Source organism: Mauremys mutica, chromosome 6 (assembly GCF_020497125.1).
Source record: "Mauremys mutica isolate MM-2020 ecotype Southern chromosome 6, ASM2049712v1, whole genome shotgun sequence".
Lineage (NCBI taxonomy): Eukaryota > Metazoa > Chordata > Testudines > Geoemydidae > Mauremys > Mauremys mutica.
Genome location: NC_059077.1, coordinates 67728095 through 67756059, shown reverse-complemented (window position 1 = coordinate 67756059; position 27965 = coordinate 67728095). Strand labels below are relative to the sequence as shown.

General features: G+C 42.1%; 1 protein-coding gene across 1 annotated transcript in view; it reads right to left on the bottom strand.

Moving 5' to 3' along the window:
* Positions 1–27965, bottom strand: part of APC (APC regulator of WNT signaling pathway) — a 192579-nt gene that overhangs the window by 49881 nt on the left and 114733 nt on the right. The window contains exons 7-8 of the mRNA XM_045020885.1: positions 18977–19060; positions 1843–1947 (exon numbers count right to left, since the gene is read on the bottom strand). Of these exons, the coding sequence (XP_044876820.1) occupies positions 1843–1947; positions 18977–19060 (189 nt within the window). The remainder of the gene's footprint in view (positions 1–1842; positions 1948–18976; positions 19061–27965) is intronic.

Here is a 27965-nt window from a genome sequence, read left to right as displayed (position 1 = left end):
TCTTATATTCTTTCATGCCCTTGTTGTTTCATCTGTGCTTTATTTTTTCTTCCTTTATATTGTTTTCCTGTATTTTGATGCAGTTTACTAATAAAGCAGTGAAATTCATCAAAATCCTAAAGACAGGTTGCAAAAATCAAGATTTTAGTAAAGTTCATTTTGCTGTCAGCACAGTATGGCAGAGCAGAGGATGTGAGGTGGTACAGAAGAGAACATGACTGAGTCCTGAAAAATACTGTCCCCAATGGGCAAATCTTCAATTCGCATTGCTCATCTTACTGCAAAACTAGCTAGCCCCAAACAATTAGGTTGATTTTTTTTTGCACTCTATTTAATCCTCATTGCTCAAGGATACAAGGTGGATTGATCTGGGTTCCCAGAAATAAAACACTAGTGCCCAATCCATTAAGCCTCCTTTTCCTACCCTTGCACTAAAAGTAAATAATCCCCTTATGTCTCATAGCAGCAGAAATTCAGATCCCACAGCCATAGTATTTTCCTCCTGTAGCTTGATATTAACTCAAAACTGCTCAAATTCTATGCCCCAAACATCAAAGTAAGAGAGCTACTCCTTAACTGATATGATTCTTCCTGGGTACAAGACAGGCACTCCTTTCCTCCCCCTCCAAAAAATCTCTCTTGTGCAAAATAACTTCCCATTCACACGAGAAAGAACATGTGGCCACAATGCATGAATTATTTAAACACATTATGCTTTCAGCCCAAAAGCATCACTGAACTATTTTTTCTCCTTTAAAATAATGCTGTCATCAGGATTAGAGTAGGGGCCTCAGGCAACTGCTCAGATGTAGCAAAGAGAATTTGGTTCCAAACTGTGATCAAATATATCTTAATAGAAAAATTATGGACTGTGCTTAATGTTTAATCTAATGAAATATTTGAGCCATACCACAGACATAATCCTTCTCACAAATCATTGTGTGTATGATGCTTTAAAAGGGATTGAAATAATTCCACAAACACAAAGTAAGAAACAGAAAAATCTTACATATGAATTGCACTGTCATATTATTGAGGTTATGAGAATCTGAATTACTAAAATGAAAGTCTGAGCAATACCTGGAGATAATGAAACAAGTTGTATTACAGCACAGTAAAATAAATCAATATATTAAATTATTTAGTCAAAGAAAACTATCCCATCTCTTGATGAATATTAAATAAATTTACATTTAAAGAATTTAGTGTAGTCTTAAATTTCACCCTGTAATATATTTCAGTATTAAAGGAATAGCAATGACAAATATGAAATGAGAATGTACATAACCCTTCAGCACACATGCAGGAGATTACCTCTGATGAGATTTTTGGTTCTAGGGGTTTATGTAATGCATTTAACTAAGAAACAGGAATTATTTGTAATTACAATAATATTTGTAATTATTTATAATGAGAAACTTGTCACTTAATTTTTTAAATAGTGGTGTTTTCAGTGATCATTTCTGAACTGAAATTTTTGAGTAAATTCCATCATTAAATCATAACAAACACAAATAGCTACAAATAAGAAAAAATATTTTTTCTACGAAACTATTTGCTTATCCCCGGTTAAACGTATCCGTGTTAACCATTTTAAACAAAAGAAAATAGAGTTTTGTGTTATGGAATATTTAAATATTCCATCTCATTAAAATATCCTTTGTAACAGCTTTCTTCCCTCCCAACGGAAATAAAAGAAAAATGTCAGCCTTTTCAGAATTAATACATCTGAAGAAATCCATTGAAGCACAATTACATAGCTAGAGCAGAATTTCCAGATCACACCCATAAAAGTGACATTTTTTATATTTAAAAATGTTACCAAATAAATATTTACTTTACCTGACCACTACCAGTAGTTGCCATGCTGATTTCTGCTGCTCCTTGACCTTCATTCTGCCTCTCTGCTTCATGTGAGCCTGAATCATGCTTGCTCTGAGGTGCCCTCTGTTAATGCAAGAGTTTATGGCATTACATATAGAAATGGAGTACACTTTATCAGTCAAAGCTTTCTAAGCTGTGAATGCATCAATGTCGTAGCTTCAGAAAGCCATTGAACTGTGCTTTGTATTTCATAACCTCTAGCCTCAATAATTAGCAGCTGAGACTGACTGTCTTAGCGAAATTGCAAGATGAAAGTGAAGCATGTCCTCTGAGGATTATAGCCCTGTAAGACAAAGGATTTGCTGTGAGACACAGAAATACCATCCTCCACCAGCTGTGCTCACATCACTATCAGAAGTATAACAGAATTGGAGCAAACAACTGTCTCCTCTGCAATGTCACACAATCTATGCATTTACTGGAGGCTAAGGCTAGTACAGTTAAATTATTACTTAAACTTCACAACCAAATAAACACTTTCTGGGTGGATATAATGATACACAGACAGTATATCTATACCATACTAAAGGAATCCACATTTTATTGTTAATGTGAGCAACACAAGTGTATCCGTCTTAATGTGAACAAAGCTTTAACAATATGCTCATACCAAACCTAATCATTGTATACCAAAATAAATACAAATGATGTAGAAAACCTGGTGAAAACTTCTTTATGGAAGTAAAATCTTCCTCTGTTTAACTAATGAAAACTAGATTCTTGTCACTACTACTTAGAGTGATCATAAGATGATCAAAATCAGAATTGTAAATACAGTAAAAGCTGTGTTATCCAGCGATTTACCAACCGGAAAACTCTAGAAACCGGCATTTTGAGTTGCTGGATCCGTGCGGCTCCCCACAAGTGGCGACGTGTCCCCGCTGCTCCTAGGTGAAGGAACAGCCATGGGGACTCCATACACTGCCCCTGCCCCGAGCGCTGGCTCCGCAGCTCCCATTGGCCTGGCTGCACCTCCGCCTAGCAGCAGTAGGGACATGTCGCTGCTTGCTGGCAGCTGCCCAAGGTGAGCGTCACCCAGATCCAGCACCCCGAAACCCCTCTTGAACCCCAACCCCTGCCCCGAGTCCCTTCCCGCACCAAATCTCCATCCTGTGCTCCCTGCTGCATCACAACCCCCAGCCCTGAGTACCCTCCTGCACCCAAACTCTTAGTTAACTGGAATTTTTGGTAGTGCCTCTAAGGGCTTGTCCACATATGCTTTAGTCTGCACCAGAGGGGTGTAAATTTTAGCCCGCATTAGTGTGTCGCAAACTAACTGGTTCACATGGACCCTAAAATTCCCTAGTGCATGTTAACATACAGTATATTTATACCATACTAAAGGAATCCTTCCACATTTTATTGATAATGTGAGCAACACAAGTGTATCCATTTTAATGTGAATAAAGTTTTAACAATATGCTCATGCTGAACCTAATCATTGTCTACCAAAATAAATTTACTGTGCTGTAACATAGTTAACGTGCACTCGGGAACTTTTAGAGCACAACAGCAGAGTCCATGCAAACCACTTAGTTTGTGACACTAATGTGGACTAAAATTTACTACATCCCTCTGGTGTGGACTAAAGCACCATGTAGACAAGTTCTTATAAAACACTGGTGAGATCACACCTAGAATACTGTGTTCAGTTCTCTAACACTAAAGAACTGTTGATAACTCAGAAGGAATTCAGAAAATAGCAATTAAAATGATTATGTAAATAAATACAAGAAAGTGATTTAGGAATAATGATTAGAAGAATGAAATACATATAGTTTAAAGATGGAAGATGAATTATATAGGTGGAACAAAGGGATATTTAAAAAAAAAACCTGAGGTCCCATACCAGGAATACTTTTCTTATGGTTACACCTATTAGAGTGTGAAATAGTCTCAAAAAGCGCTTTGGGACAATTCCCATGTGACACAGCAGTACATTTTAAGCAAGATACAACAGAAATCCAAGTACGTCTACATGAAAATAAAAGGACAACTATTTCAAACACACCCGATTGTCAGGTCTGAAAAACCTGACTGTCCTCCACCTGGATCACTACAACTTAAAAGAAAAAAAAAAAAAGGAGGAAATCATCCCCCTCTGCTGGAGCTTCTCCTTTCTGACTGCTTAGTTATCATTGATCTTCCCCACGGTGGATTCACTCTCTTATGGCATGCCTTTTTGGTAGCAGATCCTTTAAATTTGGGAAGAAGAAGCTGCTGAAGCTCAGAAGTGGCCATTTTACATGTGGCTATTGCAGGCTGCACCTGGGTTAATATCAGTATTACCACCCCCAAACGCTGAAAAAAAAAATCACGAGTCAACCTCCAAAAATCCTAATTAAAATAAAAGATTAAACTTCCCCTACCTACCAATATGTGTGAGAGACAATCACAATGTTGTCAAGTCTCCCCAGTTTATAGTAAGAAAGAAGATTCTGGCCCCCAATACAAGAACTCTGGCTAGAGCAGAGGTGGGCAAACTATGGCCCGCAGGACTGCCCTGCCTGGCTCTTAACCTCCCGGCCAGGGAGGCTAGCCCCCGGCCCCTCCCCTGCTTCCCCCTCCCCGCTGCAGCCTCAGCTCACCCTGCTGCCAGTGCTCTCGTGGCGGGGCTGCGAGCGCCTGCTGGGCAGGGCGGCGGAATGGCTGGCTCTGGCCAGGCAATGCGGCTGCCAGACATGCTACTCTGAGTATGGTAAGGGGGCGGAGAGTGGAGGGGTTGGATAAGGGGCAGGGGGTCCCGGGGGGCAGTCTAAGGGACACGGAGCAGGGGGCAGTTGGATGGGGTGGAGGTTTGGGGTGGGGGACAGTCAGGAGATGGGGAACAGGGGGGTTAGATAGGTGTGGGAGTCCCGGGGGGCCTGTCGGGGGGCAGGGGTGTGGATAGGGGGTCAGGGCAGTCAGGGGACAGAGAGAGTGCGGGGGAGTTGGAGTGGGGTCCCAGGCGGGGGGGCAGTTAGGGGTGGGGGTTCCTGGGAGGGGGCGGTCAAGGGACAAGCAGCAGGGGGGGTTGGATGGGTCGGGAGTTCTGAGGGGGGCACTCAGGAGGCAGGAAGTGGGAGGGAGCGGATGGGATGGGGGCGGAGGCCAGGCTGTTTGGGGAGGCACAGCCTTCCCTACCTGGCCCTCCATACAGTTTTGGAACCCCGATGTGGCCCTCAGGCCAAAACGTTTGCCCACCCCTGGGCTAGAGGATCCAACTGAGACCGAGCTAGGCATTGTACAAACACAGAGTAAGAAATAGCTCCTGCCCCGAAGAGTTTACAATCTAGAACAAAGCATGGTGATGAGTTTAACAAGTGGGAGCTGGAACTGGGACTCAAATATCCATTAGATGGGAACAACTTTTAATCTCTGCTGAACTGGGCAAGATTTAGACGGATGACCTAGAGGTGAAAACCTTTATTGCTCATTAGCTATGCCCTGAGACTGCTGGTGAGAATGAGCCTTGCTTTCTGGAAAGATACGTTTATTAAACCAAGTTCTGACTTTTTTGGAACTTCCTGGGTCTTCCACACTTTGAACACATGGCAAAATTTCATACACTTGCTCCATAGCTCAACTACATTCTCAGTCTGCTACACCTTGTTCTTAAAGAGATAGCTCGCATTAACCAAAACCACACACAAAATTAAACAGTAAAACAAATGTTAACGAAACGTCCAAATTCACTTCTAAACATGTTCTACAACATCTCCTTCCAGATGATGTCATGATATCCTCTCACACTGAGGATACCCCTGCAGAGGGGACGACCCCAGTTATTAGGAAGAAACAAGTGATAGTAATGGGGGATCTGATTATTAGAAATATTGTGATGACCAAAAGAACTGCATGGTGAATTGCCTGCCAGGTATGAAGGTTGTGGACCTCTTGAGACATCTAAATAGACTTATGTGCAATGCTCAGGAGCAGCCAGTGGTCATGTAGGTACAAATGACACAGGGGAGGTAATAGAGAGGTCCTCAAGGCCAATTTTAGGCTGCTAGGTAAGAGATTAAAGTCTAGGAAATCCAGGGTAGCATTCTCTGAAATCCTTCCAGTTCTATGCATAGGGCTAGATAAACAGGCAGAACTGCAGGATTTCAATGAGTGAACGAGACAATGGTGTTGTGAAGAGGGATTTAGGTTTATTAGGAACCGGGGAAACTTTTGGGAAAGGAGGACCCTATACTGCAGGGGTCGACAACCTTTCAGAAGTGATGTGTTGAGTCTTCATTTATTCGCTTTAATTTAAGGTTTCGCATGCTGGTAATACATTTTAATGTTTTTTTGGAAGGTCTCTCTCTCTAAGTTTATATATTATATAACTAAACTATTGTTGTATTGTAAAATAAACAAGGTTTTCAAAATGTTTAAGAAGCTTCATTTAAAATTAAATTAAAGTGTTGATCTTATGCCGCTAGCCCGCTCAGCCCGCTGCTGGTCAGGGGTTCTGTTCACCTAGGCCGGCAGCGGGCTGAGCGGGGCCTGCAGCCGGGACCCCAGCTGGCAAGGGTCCGGCAGCCAGAACCCCAGACCGGCAGCAGGCTGTGCGGGGCCAGCGGCTGGGACCCCAGACCGGCAGTTTTGTTCTCACTTGCAGGTGACAATGTAATTAAGAAGTGGGCAGCATTATCTCCCATAAATATAAACAAACTTGTCTCCCTTAATTGGCTGAACAAGAAGTAGAACTGAGTGGACCTGTTGTCTCTAAAGTTTTACATTGTTTTATTTTTGAGTGCAGTTATGTAACAAAAAAAAATCTATATTTGTAAGTTGCGCTTTCATGATAAAGAGATTGCACTATGATACATGTATGAGGTGAACTGAAAAATACTATTTCTTTTGTTTATCATTTTTACAGTGCAAATATTAGTAATAAAAAAAGTGAGCACTGTACACTTCCTATTGTGTTGTAATTGAAATCAATATTTGAAAATGTAGAAAAACATCCAAAAAATTTAATAAATTTCAATTAGTATTCTATTGTTTAACAGTGTGATTAAAACTGCAATTAATCACGATTCATTTTTTTAATCATGATTAATTTGAGTTAATTGCATGAGTTAACTATGATTATAGCTATATAAACAAGAAGAAAACAAGAAAAGAAGTGGGACCACTAAGCACTGAGGATGGGGTGGAGATTAAAGATTATTTAGGCATGGCCCAACATATAAACAAATACTTTGCCTCAGTTTTTAATTAGGTTAATGAAGAGTTTAGGGGTAGTGGCTAATGGCTATGAGGTATGGAGGTAGAAATTACCACATCCAAGGTGGAAGTCAAATTCAAACAGTTTAATGGTACTAAATCAGGAGGCCTAGATAATCTCCATCCAAGACTATTAAAGGAAATGGCACATGAAATTGCAAGCCCACTAGCAAGTATTTTTAATGAATTTGTAAACTCGGAGGTCGTACCCTTTGATTGGAGAATTGATAATACACTTCCTATTTTTAAGAAAGAGAAAAAAAGGTGATCCAGAAAACTACACGCCTGTTAGTTTGACCTCAATTGTATGCAAGGTCTTGGAAGAAACTTTGAAAGAGAAAGTAGTTACAGTTATAGAGGTGAATGGTGATCGGGATAAAACATAACATGGTTTTACAAAAGGTAGGTCGTGCCAGACCAAACAGATCTCCTTCTTTCAGAAGATAACTGACTTTTTTAGACAAAGAAAATGCAGTAGATCTAATCTACCTGGATTTCTGCATGGCATTTGATACAGTTCCACATGGGAAATTATTAATTAAATTGGAGAAGATGGGGATTTATATTAGAATTGAAAGGTGGATAAGGAACTGGTTAAAGGGGAGATACAACTGGTCATACTGACAGGTACACTGTCAGGCTGGAGGGAGGTTACTAGTGGAGTTCCTCAGGGATTGGTCTTGGGACCAATCTTATTTAACATTTTTATTACTGACATTGGCACAAAAAGTGAGAGTATTCTAATAAAATTTGCAGATGACACAAAGTTGGATGGTATTGCCAATACAGAGGAGGACTAGAATATCATACAAGAAGATCTGGATGACCTTGTAAACTGGAGGAATAGAAATGGGATGAAATTTAACAGTGCAAAGTCATGCATTTAGGGACTAACAACAAAAATTTTTGCTATATACTGGAGACTTATCAGTCAGAAACAACAGGGGAAGAGAAAGACCTGAATGTATGGTTGATCATAGGATGACTATGAGCCACCAATGTGATGTGGCCGTGAAAAAAGCTAATGCAGTCCTAGGATGCATTAGGCGAGGTATTTCCAGTAGAGACATGGAAGTGTTAGTACCATTATACAAGGCACTGCTGAGACTGCATCTAGAATACTGTGTGCAAGTCTGGTCTCCCATGTTTAAGAAAGATGAATTCAAACTGATACAGGTGCAGAGAAGGGCCACTAGAATTATTCGAGGAAAGGAAAACCTACCTTATGAGAAGAGACGCAAGGATCTTGACTTGTTTAGCCTAACAAAAAGAAGGCTGAGGGGAGATATGATTGCTCTCTATAAATACGGAGTAAAAAATACCAGGGATACCATCAATATGTTTAAGCTCAAAATTAGGTAAAGGGTTCTAACCATCAGAGGAGTGAAGTTCTGGAACAGCCTTCTAAGGGGAGCAGTAGGGACAAAAAACCTAAATGGCTTCAGACTGAGCTTGGTAAGTTTTTGGAAGGGATAGTATGATGGGACTGCCTATGATGGTCTGTGGCCCATCGGCGACTGCCAGTAGCAAAAATCCCCAACGGCTGGAGATGGGACTCTATATGGGGAGGGCTCTTAGTTATTATAGAGAATTCTTTTCCAGGTATCTGCCTGGTGGGTCTTGCCCACATGCTCAGGGTTTAACTGACTGCCATATCTGGGGTTGGGAAGGAATTTTCCCTCAGATCAGATTGGCAGAGACCGGCGGGGGGTTTCGCCTTCCTCTGCAGCATGGGGCATGAGTCACTTGCAGGTTTAAATTAGTGTAACTTGAAGTCTTTAAACCATTATTTGAGGACTTCAGTAACTCAGCCAGGGCCTAGGAGTTTATTTACAGGAGTGGGTGAGTGAGGTTCTGCGGTCTGAAATGTGCAGGTCAGACTAGATCAGGGGTTCTCAAACTTCATTGCGCCACGACTCCCTTCTGACAACAAAAAATACTATACAATCCCAGGAGCCTGAGCCCGCCCAAGTCCCACCACCCCAGGTAGGGAAAGGGTAAAAACTGAAGCCTAAAGGCTTCAGACCCAGTTGGGGGCCTGTAACCTGAATCCCACCGGCTTTGGCTTCGGCCCTGAGCAGTAGGGCTTGGGCTTTGGCCCTGAACTCCTGCAAGTTTAAGCCATCCCTGGCAACCCCATTAAAATGGGATCCTGACTCACAGTTTGAGAACCACTGGACTAGATGATAATGATGGTCCTGTCTGACCTTAAAGTCTATGCGTCTAACTTCTGTTTGTGAGAACGACAAGCTTTGGAGCTTACACAGAGCTCTCCTTCAGGTCTGGGCAATGCACTCAAAGTGTCACAGCTAAATACAGATTGTTTAGCCTAAGTAGTTAATACATATTTAATGGGATCATTCTAAGTGACCTGTCCAGTAAACACCTCTCCAGTCACAGGGAGGGAAAAGAGAGGGGGGGAAAACCCTGGGTGTGGGTGTGAGTTAGTGAGTTACAGATTGTTGTAATAAGCCATAATCCAGTGTCTCTATTCAGTCCATGATTTTTAGTGTCTAGCAAAGTTATGAATTTAAGCTCCCATGCTCATCTTTTGAAGGCATTGTGCAGGTTTCCTTTGAGGATGAGGACTGAGAGGTCAAATATAGACTGATCGCTTTGTGAAAGATGATGATGTGTTTTTTCTTTTATTATTTTTCTCTGAGAGTTCATTTGAGAGCATAGTGATTGTCTCATTTCACCCATATAGTTGTTACTTGGGCATTTAATGCACTGGATGAGGTATTCTATATGTTATGATATTGTGTGGACTGATGGATCTTGAAAGGTGTGTCACCCAGACACCCCCGAAAGAACCTGCTTCAATATAGAAATAAACCCCCCTCCCCGACTGCACACCCCTATTTGTCACCTAGCACCCCACACTGGAGCCCATATAAGGTATCATTAAACAATTACAACCCATATTCAATGGGGACCACATCCTGAAAAAAGTCTTTCCAGACCCCCTCTTCTGGCCTTCATACAACCCTCCAAACTCTCCTACTTCATCTTCAGAAGCGAATTCTCCACAGACCAGGACACACCAACTCAAAACAGCACCAGACCCTGCCAGAACAACAGATCCAAAATCTGTAGACATATCTCCACTGCTACAATGATCAACACCCCCACAACACGCCTTTCAAGATCCAGGGGTCAGACACATGGCTATCACAACATGTGGTGTACCTCATCCAGTGCGCTAAAGAAAGGTTCCAGACATTCCTGGCAATTACAGACTGGTAAGCCTATCTTTAGTACCAGGCAAATTGGCTGAAACTATAGTAAAGAACAGAATTATCGGACACACAGAGGAAAACAATATGTTGGGGAAAAGTTAACAGCTTTTGAAAAGGGAAATCATGCCTCACCACCTATTAGAATTCAGTGATCCAGTGCTTAGCCACTGACTTCTACCAGTTCAATGGTTTGACTCTCTTTAAAACTTTGGCAGCACAATGTACTCCTTAATATTTTATTTATTTAATTTACATTATTTTAACAGCTTGTAGTAAGTTTAGACTTAACATAGGTTGTCAATTTCGAATTTAATTTTAAATAGGTTTATTTGTAAAACGAAAAATATTTAATTGAAATCTAAACATCCAATTTAAATAAAAAATCAGATTAAAATTAAAAACTTGACTTTTATCCACTCTGGCCTTGGCTCTGTTATATTAGAAGCCTGGTTCTATTCCAATTACTGCCTGAAATACTGCCGCTTGTGCAAGTTATCTTATCTGAAATGGATGAATAGTTATCCCTCAAGGTAGCAGTTTGAGACCCTGGCTCATAGTATGGGTTGTGAAATGCACAAAAATATCAACAGCAGTTGGTGGAAGAGCCTGGACTAGAACTCATAGCTGCTGGGCTTGCAGGTTAGTGCACCTTCTACTAGAGTACAGGGCATTGCATGGGTGGAAACACACACACACACACCCACCCTCCCCTTCCTGAAATCTGTTCCAGCAGTCGAGCTTTTATCATCACCGTGCTGATTGACTAGCAATAGCTCTAATTTTGAACAACAGTGACTAATCATTTGCAAAGGTAGTTGGCTGTTGGCTGCAACTGATGACTTTTCTGGGCAAAAATGAATTGTTACTTCACAATGCCCCTTGCCCATTTTATTTTTTTGAGTGTCAAACACTGCAGGTACACCCCCGTTCTGAAGATACCAAAAAAATAAATGTTTGTTTTACTGTATTTCACCACAGATACAAAAAGAATAGAAACAGAAAACAAAGGATACTGGATGAACAAAAAAATTGGGTCCAATCACTAGAATAAAACAAATGAAGCTGAATTTTGCTGCTGCTGAATCACAAAGAAAAATACTAGCCTGCCAAATCCCTAACAGCTGCAATTATTCATGTTGCATAAGAAAAACAGTGTAAAGCTTGATGAAAATAATCTCTGGGTAAAATAAATCCTTTTATCTTGTCTACAGCAATCAATATTATCCAATGAGAAAACACTTATCCTACTACAAATTATGAATATTATGTTGGCAGTGTTTGTACCTGTACAGTAAATTAAAACAAGAAAGTAAAATATTTAAAGAAGGCACTTACAGCAAAATGGCTTTTTAAAAAAATTATCTGTATGCAAATTTACATTTGTACCTGCCAACCAAGACTGTTCATCTTTTGAGGTGCCTTCACTCAAAAATGTACTGCGAACAGAACAGGTAGATGGCTCCTAAATTCAGCATAAGAATTTCATTCCACAGAAAATATATGTAAAATGGGTCTTAAAGGCAGAAGTGGCACTGCCACCTCTGTAAGTAAAGGTTCCTGACACTTTTCATTATAATATCCCATTTTCACTTGCTTATAAAACTTTGCCAAATTTTAACCTTTTGGACTGAAATTTTCTATTTTGGCTGTCTCCTTTAGGTTGAATTTTTTTGGTATGATATATTACCTAAGCTTATACTACTAGTATCTATTGGTCTGAGATTCTACAAGGATAGAAGCCTTATATATGCCATAAAGATGTCAACCTAATGGCACAACAAATCATTGCTTATTTATAATATAGTAGCATCTAAAGACCACAACAAAGTTGGGCCCCACTATAGTAGGCACTGTAAAGAAACATAATATATGTCCCAAAGAGCTTTAAATGTTATTGTTTTCAGTAAAAACAATAATGATTTCACTGTTACTGACACTCTCACCACCACCAGGTAGTCACATATTTCTTGCCCTTAAAAGCAGCCCTTTTTGAAGTTGCATTGATGTGATATGCTGCCATGGCCTATTTGTGTATTAAAGAGTCTCCAAATACTCTCTGGCAAGATAACTTAAGTTTAGACAAATATGGTCCTTAATTCCCTAGTTGTGTCCAAGTGCTATTAGCGTTTCTAAAGAGTGGGTGGGTATTACATATTGTACTACAATCCTTCAGCAGAACAGGGGGAGGCCTTGTCTACACAAGACATAACAATTGGTGATATAGAAGCTGAGTGTTTGACACTGTGTATAATATTTCCATGCTAATCCATGCTAGCACTGCCTTACACCAAACTGTGGTGGGGTGGCTATAATATTTAACAGCAAGATACCATCTCCCTCAACTAGTGAACCTCCTGAGTCTGTTGGCAGAACCTCCCTCTCTTTCCCCTCTCATGCCCCCTTTAGCCCGAGTTTCTGAAATGCTCAGCCATGGTTCCCATATCACCCTGTACCAGCTCTGCAGATCCTCAATTGGTGATCCAGCTGTGGATGACTAGCTATGACTGCTATCTCTTCCCCTTAGAATATTTTCTCATTCCAGCCTTGCTCCCCATGCATGCTCCTCTCCAGTAGCATCACCACACAGCTGGAGATGAGCTGTTACTGGAAAGTGGATATTACAGAGGGGTTATTGCATGGCTGAAGGCCTGTGCAGGGAGATCACTGAAGGGGGCATGGTAGGGTGCAGGGACAGGGCCTATCTTTTGAACTGGTTAATTTGCCTGCTGAGGGACCTGTCAGCTCTGATAGTTGCTAGATAAAACTACACTGAATGTGCTAGTGTGCTGCATCCACACTGGCAGAAAAAAATCAATTAAGCCTCAGTTATTCGAGGCTTTATCCCTACAAGCTATCAAGGTAACATCAATTGACCGTGGACTCCCTATCGATTGAACACTTTTGGATGTGTACACAAGGTGTATTACGGTCATGAGAGATAGTACCATTGATTGCTCTCTCTCTTTCTGAGACCAAGCCAGGGTTAAGAACAGATTTTTAGATACAGATTTACTGTAAAAATCAGATATTTAAAATAAAGCTCACTCGTTTTCTTCAACACAGCAGTCCAAAAATTAATGTGTCAAGGATTATATTTTTCTAATAATAAAAAAGGCATCATAATTTAAAAAAACGCCATACACTAAAAAGGTAATTTCTGGGTTTCCCTCCCATCACTAGTAAGCATCTTACTAGAAAGTGACATCATTTGCGACATGGAACATGGAATTGTGAGGGACAGTAAACTAATCTCCTTGAAATAAAGATGAACTGCAATGTTTTTTTTTCTACATCAAAAGTGGAGAAAAACCCTCTAAATGTCACACAACAAGAGTGTATCTCTGAACTAAAAGCAATCTATTACAAAAAAAAATCACACCAAAAACACCAGTGAAGTTGTATAAGAGAAAGAACCAGATATTTCAAACAAAATAAAGATTTATGGTGCAGTTTTAAAAAAAAGAAAACAAAACCTATTTGTAGTTTAAATAAGCTCTACTGGTCTCTAGGCAAATCTGAACTGACTCCCATTATGGCAATGCTGCTGTATTGTTTCTTCTTTGCTCTAGAGTAAAGAAGGTTAATTAATAGTAAATAAAAAGATATTTTACATTACATTGCTGGAATCGCTGGTTTAAGTCAATGTCAGAGCAACACAGGAAGAGGAAAAAAGGAAACATAATTCAATAGTGGGAATTCTCAAGCTATTAGCTTTGCAAGTTTGCAAGGCCAAGCATGCAAGAGCTACGAAATGAGAGAATTAAGGTTGCTTTGCAACTTTAATTCATTCCCCTTGCGAGTATGCATTGTGATAGTCTTGCCCAAAATCAGCACATGGAAAGTCTATGGAAGAGCTGAGCGGGAACCTAGCTCTCCGGGATCCTCATTCTGTGCCTTACATGCACAGAGAATATCCTCTCTCTTCTTGCAACTCTCTACCTCATTCTCTGTCTATCTTGTGTACTAAAGTAGGCAGAGGTCCTGCAGAACAAACAGTAAAGAATTAAGTAATTAAAACTGCATTATAATATTTAAGCACAGGGGGCCAAATTAAGTTTGTACCGTTACCCCTAATGTTGGCATTTCCTAACTTTTCAGTGCTGACTATCCAACCTTAACATTCAACTGAGAGAGAGAAATTTTCCATCATGGGGAACTATATTGATCCATCACATGGGTCATCAGTGGGGTTGGAACCCAAGACCTTTAAAGCACAAATCTTTACCAGTTGAGCTAAATGAGTAAGTAGTAGCAGCAGGAAGCTGTTGTCCTCTCTGTCAGTGATTCTCAACCAGGGGTATATATACCCTGGGAGTACTCAGAGGTCTTCCAAGGGGTACATCAACTCATCTAGATATTTGCCTAGTTTTACAACAGGCTACATAAAAAGCACTAGCAAAGTAAGTCAGTACAAACAAAAAATTCATACAATGACTTGTTTATACTGCTTTATTTACTATACACTGAAATGTAAGTACAATATTTATATTCCAATTGATTTATTTTATAATTATATGGAAAAATGAGAAAGTTGTCTGTTACAGCTGTCCCCCTGCTGCACTTTTTTTTCTCCCTCTCCTTTCTGGTTGTTCTGTGTCCGCCCCTCCCGGGCCTTGGGCTAACAAAAGTCACAGCCTGGCCCTGCTGTTCATGGAAATGACTTGTGCAGACTGGAGTCATTGCTCTGCTCAGGGGAGGGGGGCTTTTGGCTCCTTTGTTCAGACCTGGGCTCGGTGTAGAGGTGCTCCGCCCAGGTATGCAAGACCTAATATGGCCACATAGCTAAGTGTATGAATAATGCCTGTGGCTTAGAGCTTACCCAGACATGTTCTATGCCTACCTGCAGTCTCCTGTGTCTCCTCCCCTGTGACAGAGGGAGCCTATCAAAGTTACTGGCGGGAAACTGCCTAAGTTTGCCTTTATAACCAGACATTTTCTGATCAGACCTTAGAAAGGTTCCTGCATGGCTGCCTGGTCTGATCAGCCAGGGGTTCTGGGGGGGGTCCTTTCTCCGCTCTCATTTGTTTTTGAGCATACCCCCGTTTTTAAACTCCCCTCCCACGAACAACGAATTTTGCCTGGAGATCTCCTGATTATTGTGAGCGAATTGAGTCCTCTGATGCTGAAACTGCTGTGCCTGCCTCTGCCTTTGCTGCTGTCCTGGGGATTGGTAAGAACTCCCTCTTGCAAACTCCCCCTGTCCTGGGTGCTGGCTTTCTTTCCCCAGCAGACAGACCCAAGCTAATTCCTTGGTCTGTATCTGTAATCTGCTTCTAGCTTGCAGCCGCCCCACTGCTGCAGCCACCACTGGGCACACACCACTCTGCCCTCTGAAACTACCCTTAGCATAAGGTGCACCCATTAGGTTAGGTTTAGCCTTTAGTTTAGATAAATTGTAATTTCATTTTGCATAGCTGTGGTTAAGTTAGGTTTAGCATTGTACTCTGTAAGTTAGGCTTAAAGAATTGTTGCATTGTGTTTTGTTACTTGCTAATTTGTGTAGTCTTGGTTAAGTTAGATCATAGATAAGATTTTGCTGTGTTCTGTATAATTGTGATTAAGTCTGTCTTCTCACTGTCACCCCCCCCCCCGGGCTTTCTCTGTGTCTCTCTGACTTGTTACAGTTTCTTTGCTGCTCCACCACGTGCTCCTCTTCCCCCATCTCAATCTAGCATAAAACCCCATTGGTTACCCTTTTTCTCTCTGATACACCTCACATTCTACATTTACACCACTGTGACACATTTTTACCTAAAATTGTTTGCTATTTAACATACTTTATCCATAACTGTTAGTTGGTTATATGCTGCTGTGACACACCTGTACATAGAAAATTGTTAGCTACCTGTTGCATCATATATTTCTGTGTTAATTGGTTATCCTACTGTATTGTACCCCACTATTGAAACCCCCTATACTGGTCACCAAAAGAAACCCCTCCCCAATTGTCTACCTTAACAAACCCCTCACTATTAAATTTTCCCTGTTTTTGCATTTTCTTAATAAAGTTTATTTTGCACCCCACCAGTGCAGTAATTGTCCCCCAAGATCCCCTGCCTGCTGGCAGGGACAAAAGTAAGCAATTTTTCAGTAACAGTGTGCTGTGACACTTTTGTCTTTTTATGTCTGATTTTGTAAGCAAGTAGTTTTTAAGTGAGGTGAAACTTGGGGGTACACAAGACAAGCTAGATTCGTGAAAGGGATACTTAGTCTGGAAAGGTTGAGAGCCAGATGTGACACTCTTTGTGGTTTACAAAACAATTTGTTAGACAGAAAAGTAATGTTAGAGATCAGGAATCCTGGTTTCTATTCCTAGCTATAGAGGGAATGTGGTCTAGTACACTGGCTCTCAACCTTTCCAGACTACTGTACTCCTTTCAGGCTTCATGTTTTTAAAGCCCAGCTTGACAAAGCTCTGGCTGGGATGATTTAGTTGGTGTTGGTCCTGCTTTGAGCAGGGGATTGGACTAGATGGCCTCCTGAGGTCTCTTCCAACCCTGATATTCTATGATTCTAAATCAGGGTTCTATTTCCAGCTCTGCCAGAAGTGACCTCTCAGTTAACATGTAAAATGGAAGAAAGATACTTGTCTGCCTCCTAAGGTAGGACTATGAGGGCTTGCTCAATAATAAGGGTTGTGAAGTGCACAGAATTAATATTAGTCAGTGGAACAACTGAGACTATAACTCATGGTCATCTCCCCTTGGGTTCCAGCACAGTACATCTTTCCACGTGGCTTCTGTGTTCCTCCTATCAATCTTTAGCTTTGTGCATTCTACATAGGAGACTTAGTGTGACTGGGAGAATGCTCAATGCATTTGCCATGAAGACAGATCAGAGAAGCTAGAGCATGCCAAATACACTGCAATGTTTGAAGTTTTTAGCAACAAGCCTGTAACACAGTGGCTCTCAAATTTTTGTACTGGTGACCCCTTTTACATAGCAAGCCTCTGAGTGCGACCCCCCTTATAAATTAAGAACACTTTTTATATATTTAACACCATTATAACTGCTGGAGGCAAAGTGGGATTTGGGGTGGAGGTTGTCAGCTCATGACCCCCCATGTTATAAGCTCACGACCCCCCATATTATAACCTCGTGACCCCAAGGGGTCCCGACACCCAGTTTGAGAACCCCTGCTCAAACAAGCTCTACTGAGCATATGCAAATAGTCATTTTCAGAAGTTTTAATAACTCATCTAAATCTGGGAAGATTTTCATGGGGACAGCAAAAGGCACTTTGCCCCACTACTACTCTAGTCAAATTTCAAGTTTCTGTTCCAAAGTAAGGAAGTGCTGGAAGCATTGAAAGAAATGGTTGCGAATTAAAACAAACACCCCACCATCACAGATAAACCAAAAATTCCTTGCCACTCGAAAAAAATATCACCCCCTCCATTTCATTCTCTGAAATAGCTGAACCACTGCCACTGAATCTCAAAGTTAGCCTGAGGCATAAAGCAAGCAGGGAAAATTTTTAAAGTATGACTAAGTTATAAGCCACTGAAAACTGTGGCTTATAATGGAAAGTGTTAGACAACCTTAATTATAGTCATTGCTATTATCTCCTCCTATAATGTCAAATTTCAAGGTTCTGTTAGTTATTCTCTGAAAAACAATCAGAACTCTTTTTATATTAGAAAAAAGCTAGTTTTTATCCTCAATTCCAAAATGGCAAAAATTTTCTTGAACTTAAAAACACAATTTTGGACACGGACCAACTATGGAAAATTTCAGCCTCAGTGGTGAATGTTTGGGTAAGATACAAGTATGTAAAATGGGCTCATAATGGAAACTGATTTACAACTCAACTACAGTGGTTGCTACCAGTGACCACTATAATAGAATTTGGCATGCAATAGCACAGGAATCCCATTATCTTTATTTATATATCAGCATTTTCCTGAAGTGTGATATAAGACTTCTAAAATAAGGTCTGACACAAACTGGATAAGTATTCACCCTTTTCCCAGCTGTACTTCTCAGAAAATTAACAAACCATGTAGCACCTCATCAGATCTCTAAATTTAGAAAGGGAATTACTATACTCTTGTCAGATATATTAGGAAAACAACATGGCAAATCCTTTGACCAAATAGTTTGGCTATAATAGTTACTTGCTAAATCTCAGTCCAACCTTTCTAAGGCATTGCAGTCTTGTCTCTTTATTGAATTCTTGAACCTGGATTTTTAACTGAAATATCGGTACTCACCAGACCTGTAGAGCAGCAGTAACCCAGTCTGCTCTCTGCATCTCTAGCTTTAGCTCATTTGAAATACACTGAAGTAATGTACTGCCAAGGAAGACAGAAGGCTATCACTGCAATTCCCACTGACTAATTCATAAAGCTACAATGGTTGAGAAAGCAAGAGGCACCCATTTTCTTGGCTAAAGCAACAGAACAGTAGTACTAGCAGCAAAACTAATATTTCTTCCTCTCCCGCAAAGATAAGACTAGGAAAAGAAAGACTATAGCAGAGGAACCAACATAAAGATATACTGTAATTACAACATGTCATTTGTTGAGCCAAAATATTCTAGCCCACCCAGTTCATTCTATTAAGTGTTGTAGGATTTACTTTTTGCTTTGTTTTAAACCTACAAACACACGCGCGCACGTCCTCTAAGCAAAAAAAGGCAAATGCTCACTAACCTCTGCTTCAGCTGCTTGTGACTGCAAGAGCTGTCGTATACGAAGTATGTCCTTCTCTATTTGCTGAATTCTTGCCACTCTTACCTAAAAATGAATAAATTTTCAAATTTATAGTTTTTTTAAAAAAGAAATATTTACTGTAGAAAATGACAATGTGAAAAAAAGAGTTTATGGCAAAAACTGTTGACTGGAAAACAGAACTACTTTATTAGTGTGATAATTTCAGTAACTGTCCATACCCATGAAAAGAGGCATACATGAAACAAAACATAATGGTCAGCTGGATTTTTACTACAACTGACATTAATTTGGATCTATTCTTAAACTGACATACTATATAAACTATCAAAGTATGGTAAGAGACACATGAGCCAAAATACACTTTCCCTCCCTAAACAGTTTCCTCCTGCTGTCATTGCTGTATCATGTAGTCTTGAGAAAGTTACTTCACCTGTCTTAGATGCACTGTTTGTAAAATATGGATAAAACTAAATACATAGCTATCCTATACAGAGGTGTTGCGAGGATTTACATTTGCAGAGTGTTTTCAGCCTGTAAAACGTTGAATAACTTCCATGTATTATTTATTAGCCATTCTTTGGTCAAACTATGTGTACTACTACAATCCTGTGTTAGCCCTATCACAATTACTTTCACATTACTGAAAACTGACTTCAGAAACACCAATTTGCATAATCAAAGGGTATGTCTACACTACCAGAGTAATTCGATTTTACTTAACTCGAATTTGTGGAACCGACCTTACAAAGTCGAACGTGTGTATCCACACTAAGGACAGTAATTCGACTTTGTGAGTCCACACTAATGGGGCAAGCGTCGACATTGGAAGTGGTGCACTGTGGGTAGCTATCCCACAGTTCCCGCTGCCCATTGGAATTCTGGGTCGAGCCCCCAATGCCTGCTGGGGGAAAATATGTGTCGACTGTCGTCATTCAACCGTCACTCCCGCCCTCCCTCCATGAAAGCGCCGGCGGGAAATCTGTTCGCGCACTTTTCTGGTCAGTGACAGCACGGACGCCACAGCACTGCGAGCATGGAGCCCGCTGCGATCATCGCTGAAGTTATGGCCGTTGTCAACTCCTCGCACCTTATCGTCCACCTTTTTCACAGTCAGATGCTGAGAAATCGGGCGAGGAGGCTCCGGCAGCGCGGTGAGGACATGAAGTGTGAGAGTGGCACAGACCTCTCACAAAGCACGGGACCCCGCGCCATGGACATCATGATGGCAATGGGTCATGTTCATGCTGTGGAACGGCGATTCTGAGCCCGGGAAACAAGCACGGACTGGTGGGACTGCATAGTGCTGCAGGTCTGGGATGAATCAAGGTGGCTGCGAAACTTTAGGATGCGTAAGGGCACTTTCCTTGAACTGTGTGACTTGCTGTCCCCTGCCCTGAAGCGCAAGGACACCCGGATGCAAGCAGCCCTGACTGTGCAGAAGCGAGTGGCCATAGCCCTCTGGAAACTTGCAACGCCAGACAGCTACCGGTCAGTAGCGAACCACTTTGGCGTGGGCAAATCTACCGTAGGGGTTGCTGTGATGCAAGTTGCCAACGCAATCGTTGAGCTACTGCTGTCAAAGATAGTGACCCTGGGAAACGTCCAGGTCGTCAGAGATGGCTTCGCCGCGATGGGATTCCCAAACTGCGGTGGGGCTATAGATGGAACTCACATCCCTATCCTGGGACCGGACCACCAGGCCAGCCAGTATATTAACCAAAAGGGCTACTTTTCAATGGTGCTGCAAGCACTGGTGGACCATAGGGGACGTTTTACCAACATCAACGTCGGATGGCCGGGCAAGGTTCATGACACGCGTGTTTTCAGGAACTCTGGTCTGTTTAGACGCCTGCAGGAAGGTACTTTCTTCCCGGACCACAAAATAACTGTTGGGGATGTGGAGATGCCTACAGTGATCCTCGGGGACCCAGCCTACCCGCTAATGCCCTGGCTCATGAAGCCCTATACAGGCGCCCTGGACAGTGACAAAGAACTCTTCAACTACCGGCTGAGCAAGTGCAGAATGGTGGTGGAGTGTGCTTTCGGACGACTCAAGGGGAGATGGCGAAGCTTACTGACTCGCTCGGATCTCATCGAAACCAATATCCCCGTAGTTATTGCAGCTTGCTGTGTGCTCCACAATCTCTGTGAGAGCAAGGGGGAGACCATTATGGCGGGATGGGAGGTTGAGGCAAATAGCCTGGCTGCTGATTACGCCCAGCCAGACAGCCGTGCGATTAGAAGAGCCCAGCAGGAAGCGCTGTGCATCCGGGAGGCTCTGAAAGCTCAGTTCCTCAGTGAGCAGGGTAACCTGTGACTATTAAGTTTGTTTACAGAGAAGCTGAACCTGCCCGTTTCTTTACCCAGTTAATGTTGACTATCCTCTGCAGTTGCATACCCCGTTCACCCCATTCCCCCCCTTCCAACACACGTTTAAAAATAAAATACATGGAACTTTGTTAATAAACACCGTTTTCTTTAGTACTGACTTCGCGGTAAAGGGTTAAAACTGGGATGCAGACTGCGGTGGGTAGGGTGTGTAGTGCTACAAAGACCGCTTCTAAACTCGAGGAATGACAGGCTCCTGCTCCTAGAGCGGTCCGCGGTGGCGGACTGGTTGTTTCAACGGAGCCTGCCACCCCTCCTTCTCGGGACTCTGTGTGTGGGGGCTATGTGACTTTGTGGTGGGGGAGGACGGTTACAGATCAGCTGCTGCGTGGCTCTGTGATCCAGGATAAGGACCGCTGCATAAGATCTCTAACTACCCTCCCCCGCCACAAAGTCACATAGCACCCCCAAAACAGAACATGAAAACAACCTCCCAGACTGACCAGGGTGCCTAGAGACTGCACTGTGTGTGTGACCTGCTCTGAACCTGCCCCCGTGTCTGTACCCTGGTAAAGGTGACTGACCTGTCCAATTACCAACCCCCTTCCCCCTTGAAACATAGTCTCCTCTAAAAGAACATGACAGAAACAGTAATTAACAGAAAAGTCTTTTTTATCATCACCTAGACAGTTAGGGGATGAAACTGGGATGGGGGATTGGGTGAGGCAGGAAGGAAAGGACTTCTCAAAATTTAGGGAATGAGAGCCTTCCTGTAATTGAGCACTGTGCAGGGGTGGAGTGACAGTTTTCACGGCCCCTGGCGCCCCTCCTTCTTGTTACTTTGGGTGAGGGGGGTATGGTACTTTGTGGCGGGGGAGGGCGGTTACAGATACATTGCAGTGGGGCTCTGTCCTCCTGCCTGCGGTCCTGCGGAACATCCATAAGGCGCCGGAGCGTGTCCGTTTGCTCCCTCATTAGTCCAAGCAGCGTTTGAGTCGCCTGCTGGTCCTCCTGCCGCCACCTGTCCTCCCGTTCACTGTGTGAGTGCTGGTACTGAGACATGTTCTCTCTCCACTGGGTCTGCTGTGCCGCCTTGGCTCGGGAGCAGCCCATAAGTTCAGAGAACATCTCGTCCCGTGTCCTTTTCTTTCGCCGCCTAATCTGCGCCAACCTCTGTGAGGGGGATGCCGGGGCAGGTCGGGAAACAGTCGCAGCTGTGTGATGGGAAAAAGGGAGTGAATTCCTTACAAAGATACATTTTTGCGAACAATGAACATAGTCTAGTCTGTCTCTGTGAACAAGACCATGCACAGCACCTATCTCATGCGCACTCAGGACAAGTTCGAATTTTCGGCCTTCGCATTCATTGCCTGGAGTCTTGCACTGGAGATCAGAGAAGCGGGGCAGGACAGCAGAATTCGTGGAGCAGGCACACATGGTAAGCCGTAGACTTTTGGCTGCTTAAACCTTAATGTATAGCAGTGCCCTCCTTTCACGCTCAAAGCAATGGTCATAGCGTTTGCAAGTTCCTGCTGCCGGCAATCCGGAAAGCATGAACTCTGCCCCTGTTCCACCCCCTCGCGGCTGTCCCCGGGAAAGATCCCTGTATGCTGCCCCTCTACCACCTCCACCACGTGGCTGTAAACCGACGCTTATTGTAATGTAAAGGAACAGTCAAGCATTCCCAATACTAACATTCCCTTAATTCAAAGCAGGACGCCCTGAGCGAGATCACCCTGAGGAGGATCACTGACAGAGATAGAGACCGCATGTTGCGTGAAAGCCAGCACAAACCAGGGGCCTATGCCGCCATGCTCGTCGAGGCAATGCTCCCAGAGTACCTGCTGATAGCCTGGCGCGGAAAAGTGTCCTACCACGGAGGACCCAATAAGGCCGCTCTCCCCAGGAACCTCCTGCGGAGGCTTTTCAATTACCTCCAGGAGAGTTTCGTGGAGATCTCCCAAGAGGATTTCTGTTCTATCCCCATATATATTGACCTTCTTTTCACATAGTTAATATTCCTGCTCTGTTAAAAATAAATGTTTACATGTTTAAAGCACGTACCGACCGATCCTTCCCCTGATTCAGGGTCCGGGTTAACGGCTGGGGAGGGTTGGTAGGGGATCTCAGTGAGGGTGATGAAGAGATCCTGGCTGTCGGGGAAATCAGCGTTGTAAGCGCTGTCGACTGCCTCGTCCTCCTCATCTGCTTCCTCATCTTCCCCATCCGCGAACATCTCCGAGGAACCGGCCGTCGACACTATCCCATCGTCAGAGTCCACGGTCAGTGGTGGGGTAGTGGTGGCGGCCGCACCTAGAATGGAATGCAGTGCCTCGTAGAAGCGGCATGTCTGGGGCTGGGATCTGGAGCGTCCATTTGCCGCTTTGATCTTTTGGTAGCCTTGTCTCAGGTCCTTGATTTTCACGCGGCACTGCGTTGCATCCTGGCTGTATCCTCTGTCTGTCATGGCTTTGGAGACCTTCTCGTAGGTCTTTGCATTCCGTTTTTTGGAGCGCAGCTCCGAAAGCACAGACTCATCGCCCCACACAGCGATCAGATCCAAGACTTCCCGGTCAGTCCATGCTGGGGCCCTCTTTCTATTCTGAGATTGCATGGACACCTCTGCTGGAGAGCTCTGCATCGCTGCCAGTGCTGCTGAGCTTGCCACGATGTCCAAACAGGAAATGAGATTCAAACTGGCCAGACAGGAAAAGGAATTCAAATTTTCCCGGGGCATTTCCTGTGTGGCTGGTCAGAACATCCGAGCTCGGACTGCTGTCCAGAGCGTCAACAGAGTGGTGCACTGTGGGATAGCTCCCGGAGCTATTAACGTCGAATTCCATCCACACCTAGCCTAATTCAACATGGCCATGTCGAATTTAGCGCTACTCCCCTCGTAGGGGAGGAGTACAGAAATCGAACTAAAGAGACCTGTATGTCAAACTAAATAGCTTCGTTGTGTGGACGGGTGCAGGGTTAATTCGATTTAACGCTGCTAAATTCGACATAACCTCCTAGTGTAGACCAGGCCAAAGGCAGTAAGACAGTGTTAAATACAGAAGTCTTGCTAAGTAGTAACAATAGGAAACTAGGCAAAAAAATACACACAAACTTCAAAAGAACTCAAGAGTAACAGTCTGATATTAACGGACACTAAAACCAGATCTGTCTCATAGTTTTAGGGTCGAGAAAACATTTTCATCCTCCCAAAATGGGTGTTACATTATTATTTAAAGGTATTCTGTTGCGGCTATAAAATGTCCAGTTTGTAACTAATTAGCCTGTGACCAGTTGTGGGTGTCACATCATACTGTTACTCCACTCTGTATGACTTCTTACTGTGAGCACACAGAATACTGAAATATTTGGAAATATCTTTTTCTGACTGAAGCATTTTTGTAAATGTCCATATTCTGCTTACTCATAAGAATGGAACTGGAACATTTGGAAGGACTGCCTGAATTTTTCTGGTGCTTATGAATAAGGCTACATTTTAATCATGGGTATTTTTAGTAAGTCATGGACAGGTCATGGGCAGTAAACAAAAATTCACAGCCTGTGACCTGTCCATGACTTGTACAATATACCCCTAACTAAAACTAAATATGCATGCATCCGACGAAGTGGGTATTCACCCATGAAAGTTCATGCTCCAAAACGTCTGTTAGTCTATAAGGTGCCACAGGACTCTTTGCTGCTTTTACAGATCCAGACTAACACAGCTACCCCTCTGATACTTAAAACTAAATAGTTTCTACTGCAGTTTTAGCTCAGTATAGCTCTGTTAAAGTCCTTTTAATGAAGTTTTAGGTAAAATGTTATAATCTATAATCTTGTTTCTTGTTTTGAAACAATGAAATAGTTTTGAGTGTAGACTTTTTAAAAACCTAGTTTTACATACCTGTAGCTTAATTTTAAGTTTTGCAAGCATTAGTGCCCCTTGCTTTCTAATATTTGATCTGTTTTTTTAAATGTATATATGTGACACACCTCAAAGTAGCACCCTGGATCTCCTATGTTCACCACTGTCATATGTTCATGATATGTTTTGTACGATGCATGCCTTGTGAGGTATTATTTTAAAAGTCTTGATCTGTTGGACTTTAATATCCTGTTGAATTGTATGTACTATCATTGAATGTGAAGTTATGAAGTATTGCTATATGTGGTACTGAAATATGTTGTGAGGTTGGGAGATACCCACAGCTGGGGCCTTTCAGTAGCAACAAAGGGGCAACTATCACTGGCCAGACAGGCGTTGATGGCCCATCAAGAAGAATCCATTATCCCAAAGACTTCTTGAGGAGGGCACATACACAGTTATAGATGCCTTACCTGCCACATCACACCAAGAATCTTTCTAGAAACTGGAAGAAAGTATAAAAGAGGGACAGTGACATAATCACTTGGCCTCTCCCCTCTGCACCTCAACACTTGGAAGGTTATCTGGAAGACAAAGACTTGGAACAGGGGCATTGGTCGCAGGCTGGGAAGGGAATCCAGCCTGTGTACTGAGAACTGTGAACTGCCTGTAACATCTATTAGGGTGAGAGACTGCTTGATTCAAATCTTGCTTAGTCTGTAGAATTTAGACTGAGTTTATTCTGATGTAAGCAACTCTGATCTCTATGCCTGCTATATATAATCACTTAAAATCTATCTTTCTGTAGTTAATAAATCTGTTTTATATTTTACCTAAAACAGTGTGTGTTTGTTTCAAGTGCTTGGGGGAATCTCAGCTCAGATTACAAAAGCTGGCACATGTCCACTTTTCTTTGACAAAGTGGCGAACTAAATAATGAGCTTGCACTGTCCAATGACAGGTTTCAGAGTAGCAGCCGTGTTAGTCTGTAGCCGCAAAAAGAACAGGAGTACTTGTGGCACCTTAGAGACTAATAAATTTATTTGAGCATAAGCTTTCGTGGGCTACAGCCCCACTTCATCAGATGCATGCAGTGGAAAATACAGTAGGAAGATATATATATACACAGAGAACATGAAACAATGGGTGTTACCATACACATTATAAGGAGAGTGATCAGTTAAGTTGAGCTATTATCAGCAGGAGAGAAAAAGAAACAAAAAGGTTTGGGAAAAGATCAGGCACAAAGAACAGATTATGAAAGACAGGTGGTTTTCCTTAATCTTTTTTTAGGCCAGAAATGAAGAGTCCTCATGACATGCTCAGAATTTGTCTTTTTTAATCAGCCTTTATCTGATGAATTTGTGAACTCAGCTGAGTCTAGATACAAAACTCAACTATTCCACTGAAATCACACTAGGTATGAAAGAGTCAAGACAAACATACAAACTCAAATCAACTATAAGATCAAAGCTGGTATTTTTTTGTTTTCTTGGGATTTTGTTTTTTGTTTTGTTTTTTGGTATAAAGTTCTCAGATGTTCAGAAAAACATGAGCAGAACTAAAATTGCACCCTGGATCGCATGATTAAATTTTGTTCCAAAATACTGAACAGCTTAGTTATAGACACCCACATTAATTTCTACTTAATATTTCCCCTTAGTTTTACTATAAAAAATAGGGAAAAATAGCATTAAAAATGTGACCAGATAAGCACAAACAAGTAGGATTAGTAGCACTGGTTAATGCTGTACACATTTTCTCACACAGAGCTTAGTTACTGTAGTATATCTATATTCTAATTTGTATTTCTTCTGCTAGTTTGCTGGGGAAGAGAGAACATGGCTTTGTAAAGGGAAATCATGCCTCTCCAATCTATTAGAATTCTTTGAGGGGGTCAAACATGTGGACAAGGGTGATTCAGGGGATATAGTACACTTAAACTTTCAGAAAGCCTTTGACAAGGCCCCTCACCAAAGGCTTAAGGAAAGTAAGCAGTCATGGGATAAGAGAGAAGGTCTTCTCATAGATCAGTAACTGGTTAAAAGATAGGAAACAATGGGTAGGAATAAATAAATTTCAGAATGGAGAAAGGTAAATAGTTGTGTTCCCCAGGGCTCTGTACTGAGACCTATATTGTTCAACATATTCATAAATGATCAAGAAAAAGGGGGTAAATAGTGAAGTGGCAACATTTGCAGATGATACAAAATTACTCAAGATAGTTAAGACCAAAGCAGATTGTGAAGAGTTACAAAGGGATCTCACAAGACTGGGTGACTGGGTAACAAAATGGTAGATGAAATTCAAGGTTGATAAATGCAAAGTAATGCACATTAGAAAACATAATCCCAATTATACATACAAAATTATGGGGTCTAAATTAGCTGTTACTTCTCAAGAAAGATCTTGGAGTCATTGTGGATAGTTCTCTGAAAATATCTGCTCAGTGTGCAGCAGTAGTCAAAAAAGATAACAGAGTGTTAGGAACCATTAGGAAAGGGATAGATAAGACAGAAAATATCATAATGCCTCTATAAATCCACATCTTGAATACTGGGTACAGATCTGGATGCCCCATCACAAAAAAGATATACTGGAATTGAGAAAGATACAGAGAAGGATAACTAAAATGATGAGAGGTATGGAACAACTTCTGTATGAGGAGAGATTAATAAGACTGGGCCTTTTCAGCTTGGAAAAGAGACCACTAAAGAGGGATATGACAGAGGTCTATAAAATCTTGACTGATGTGTAGAAAGTGAATAAGGAAATGTA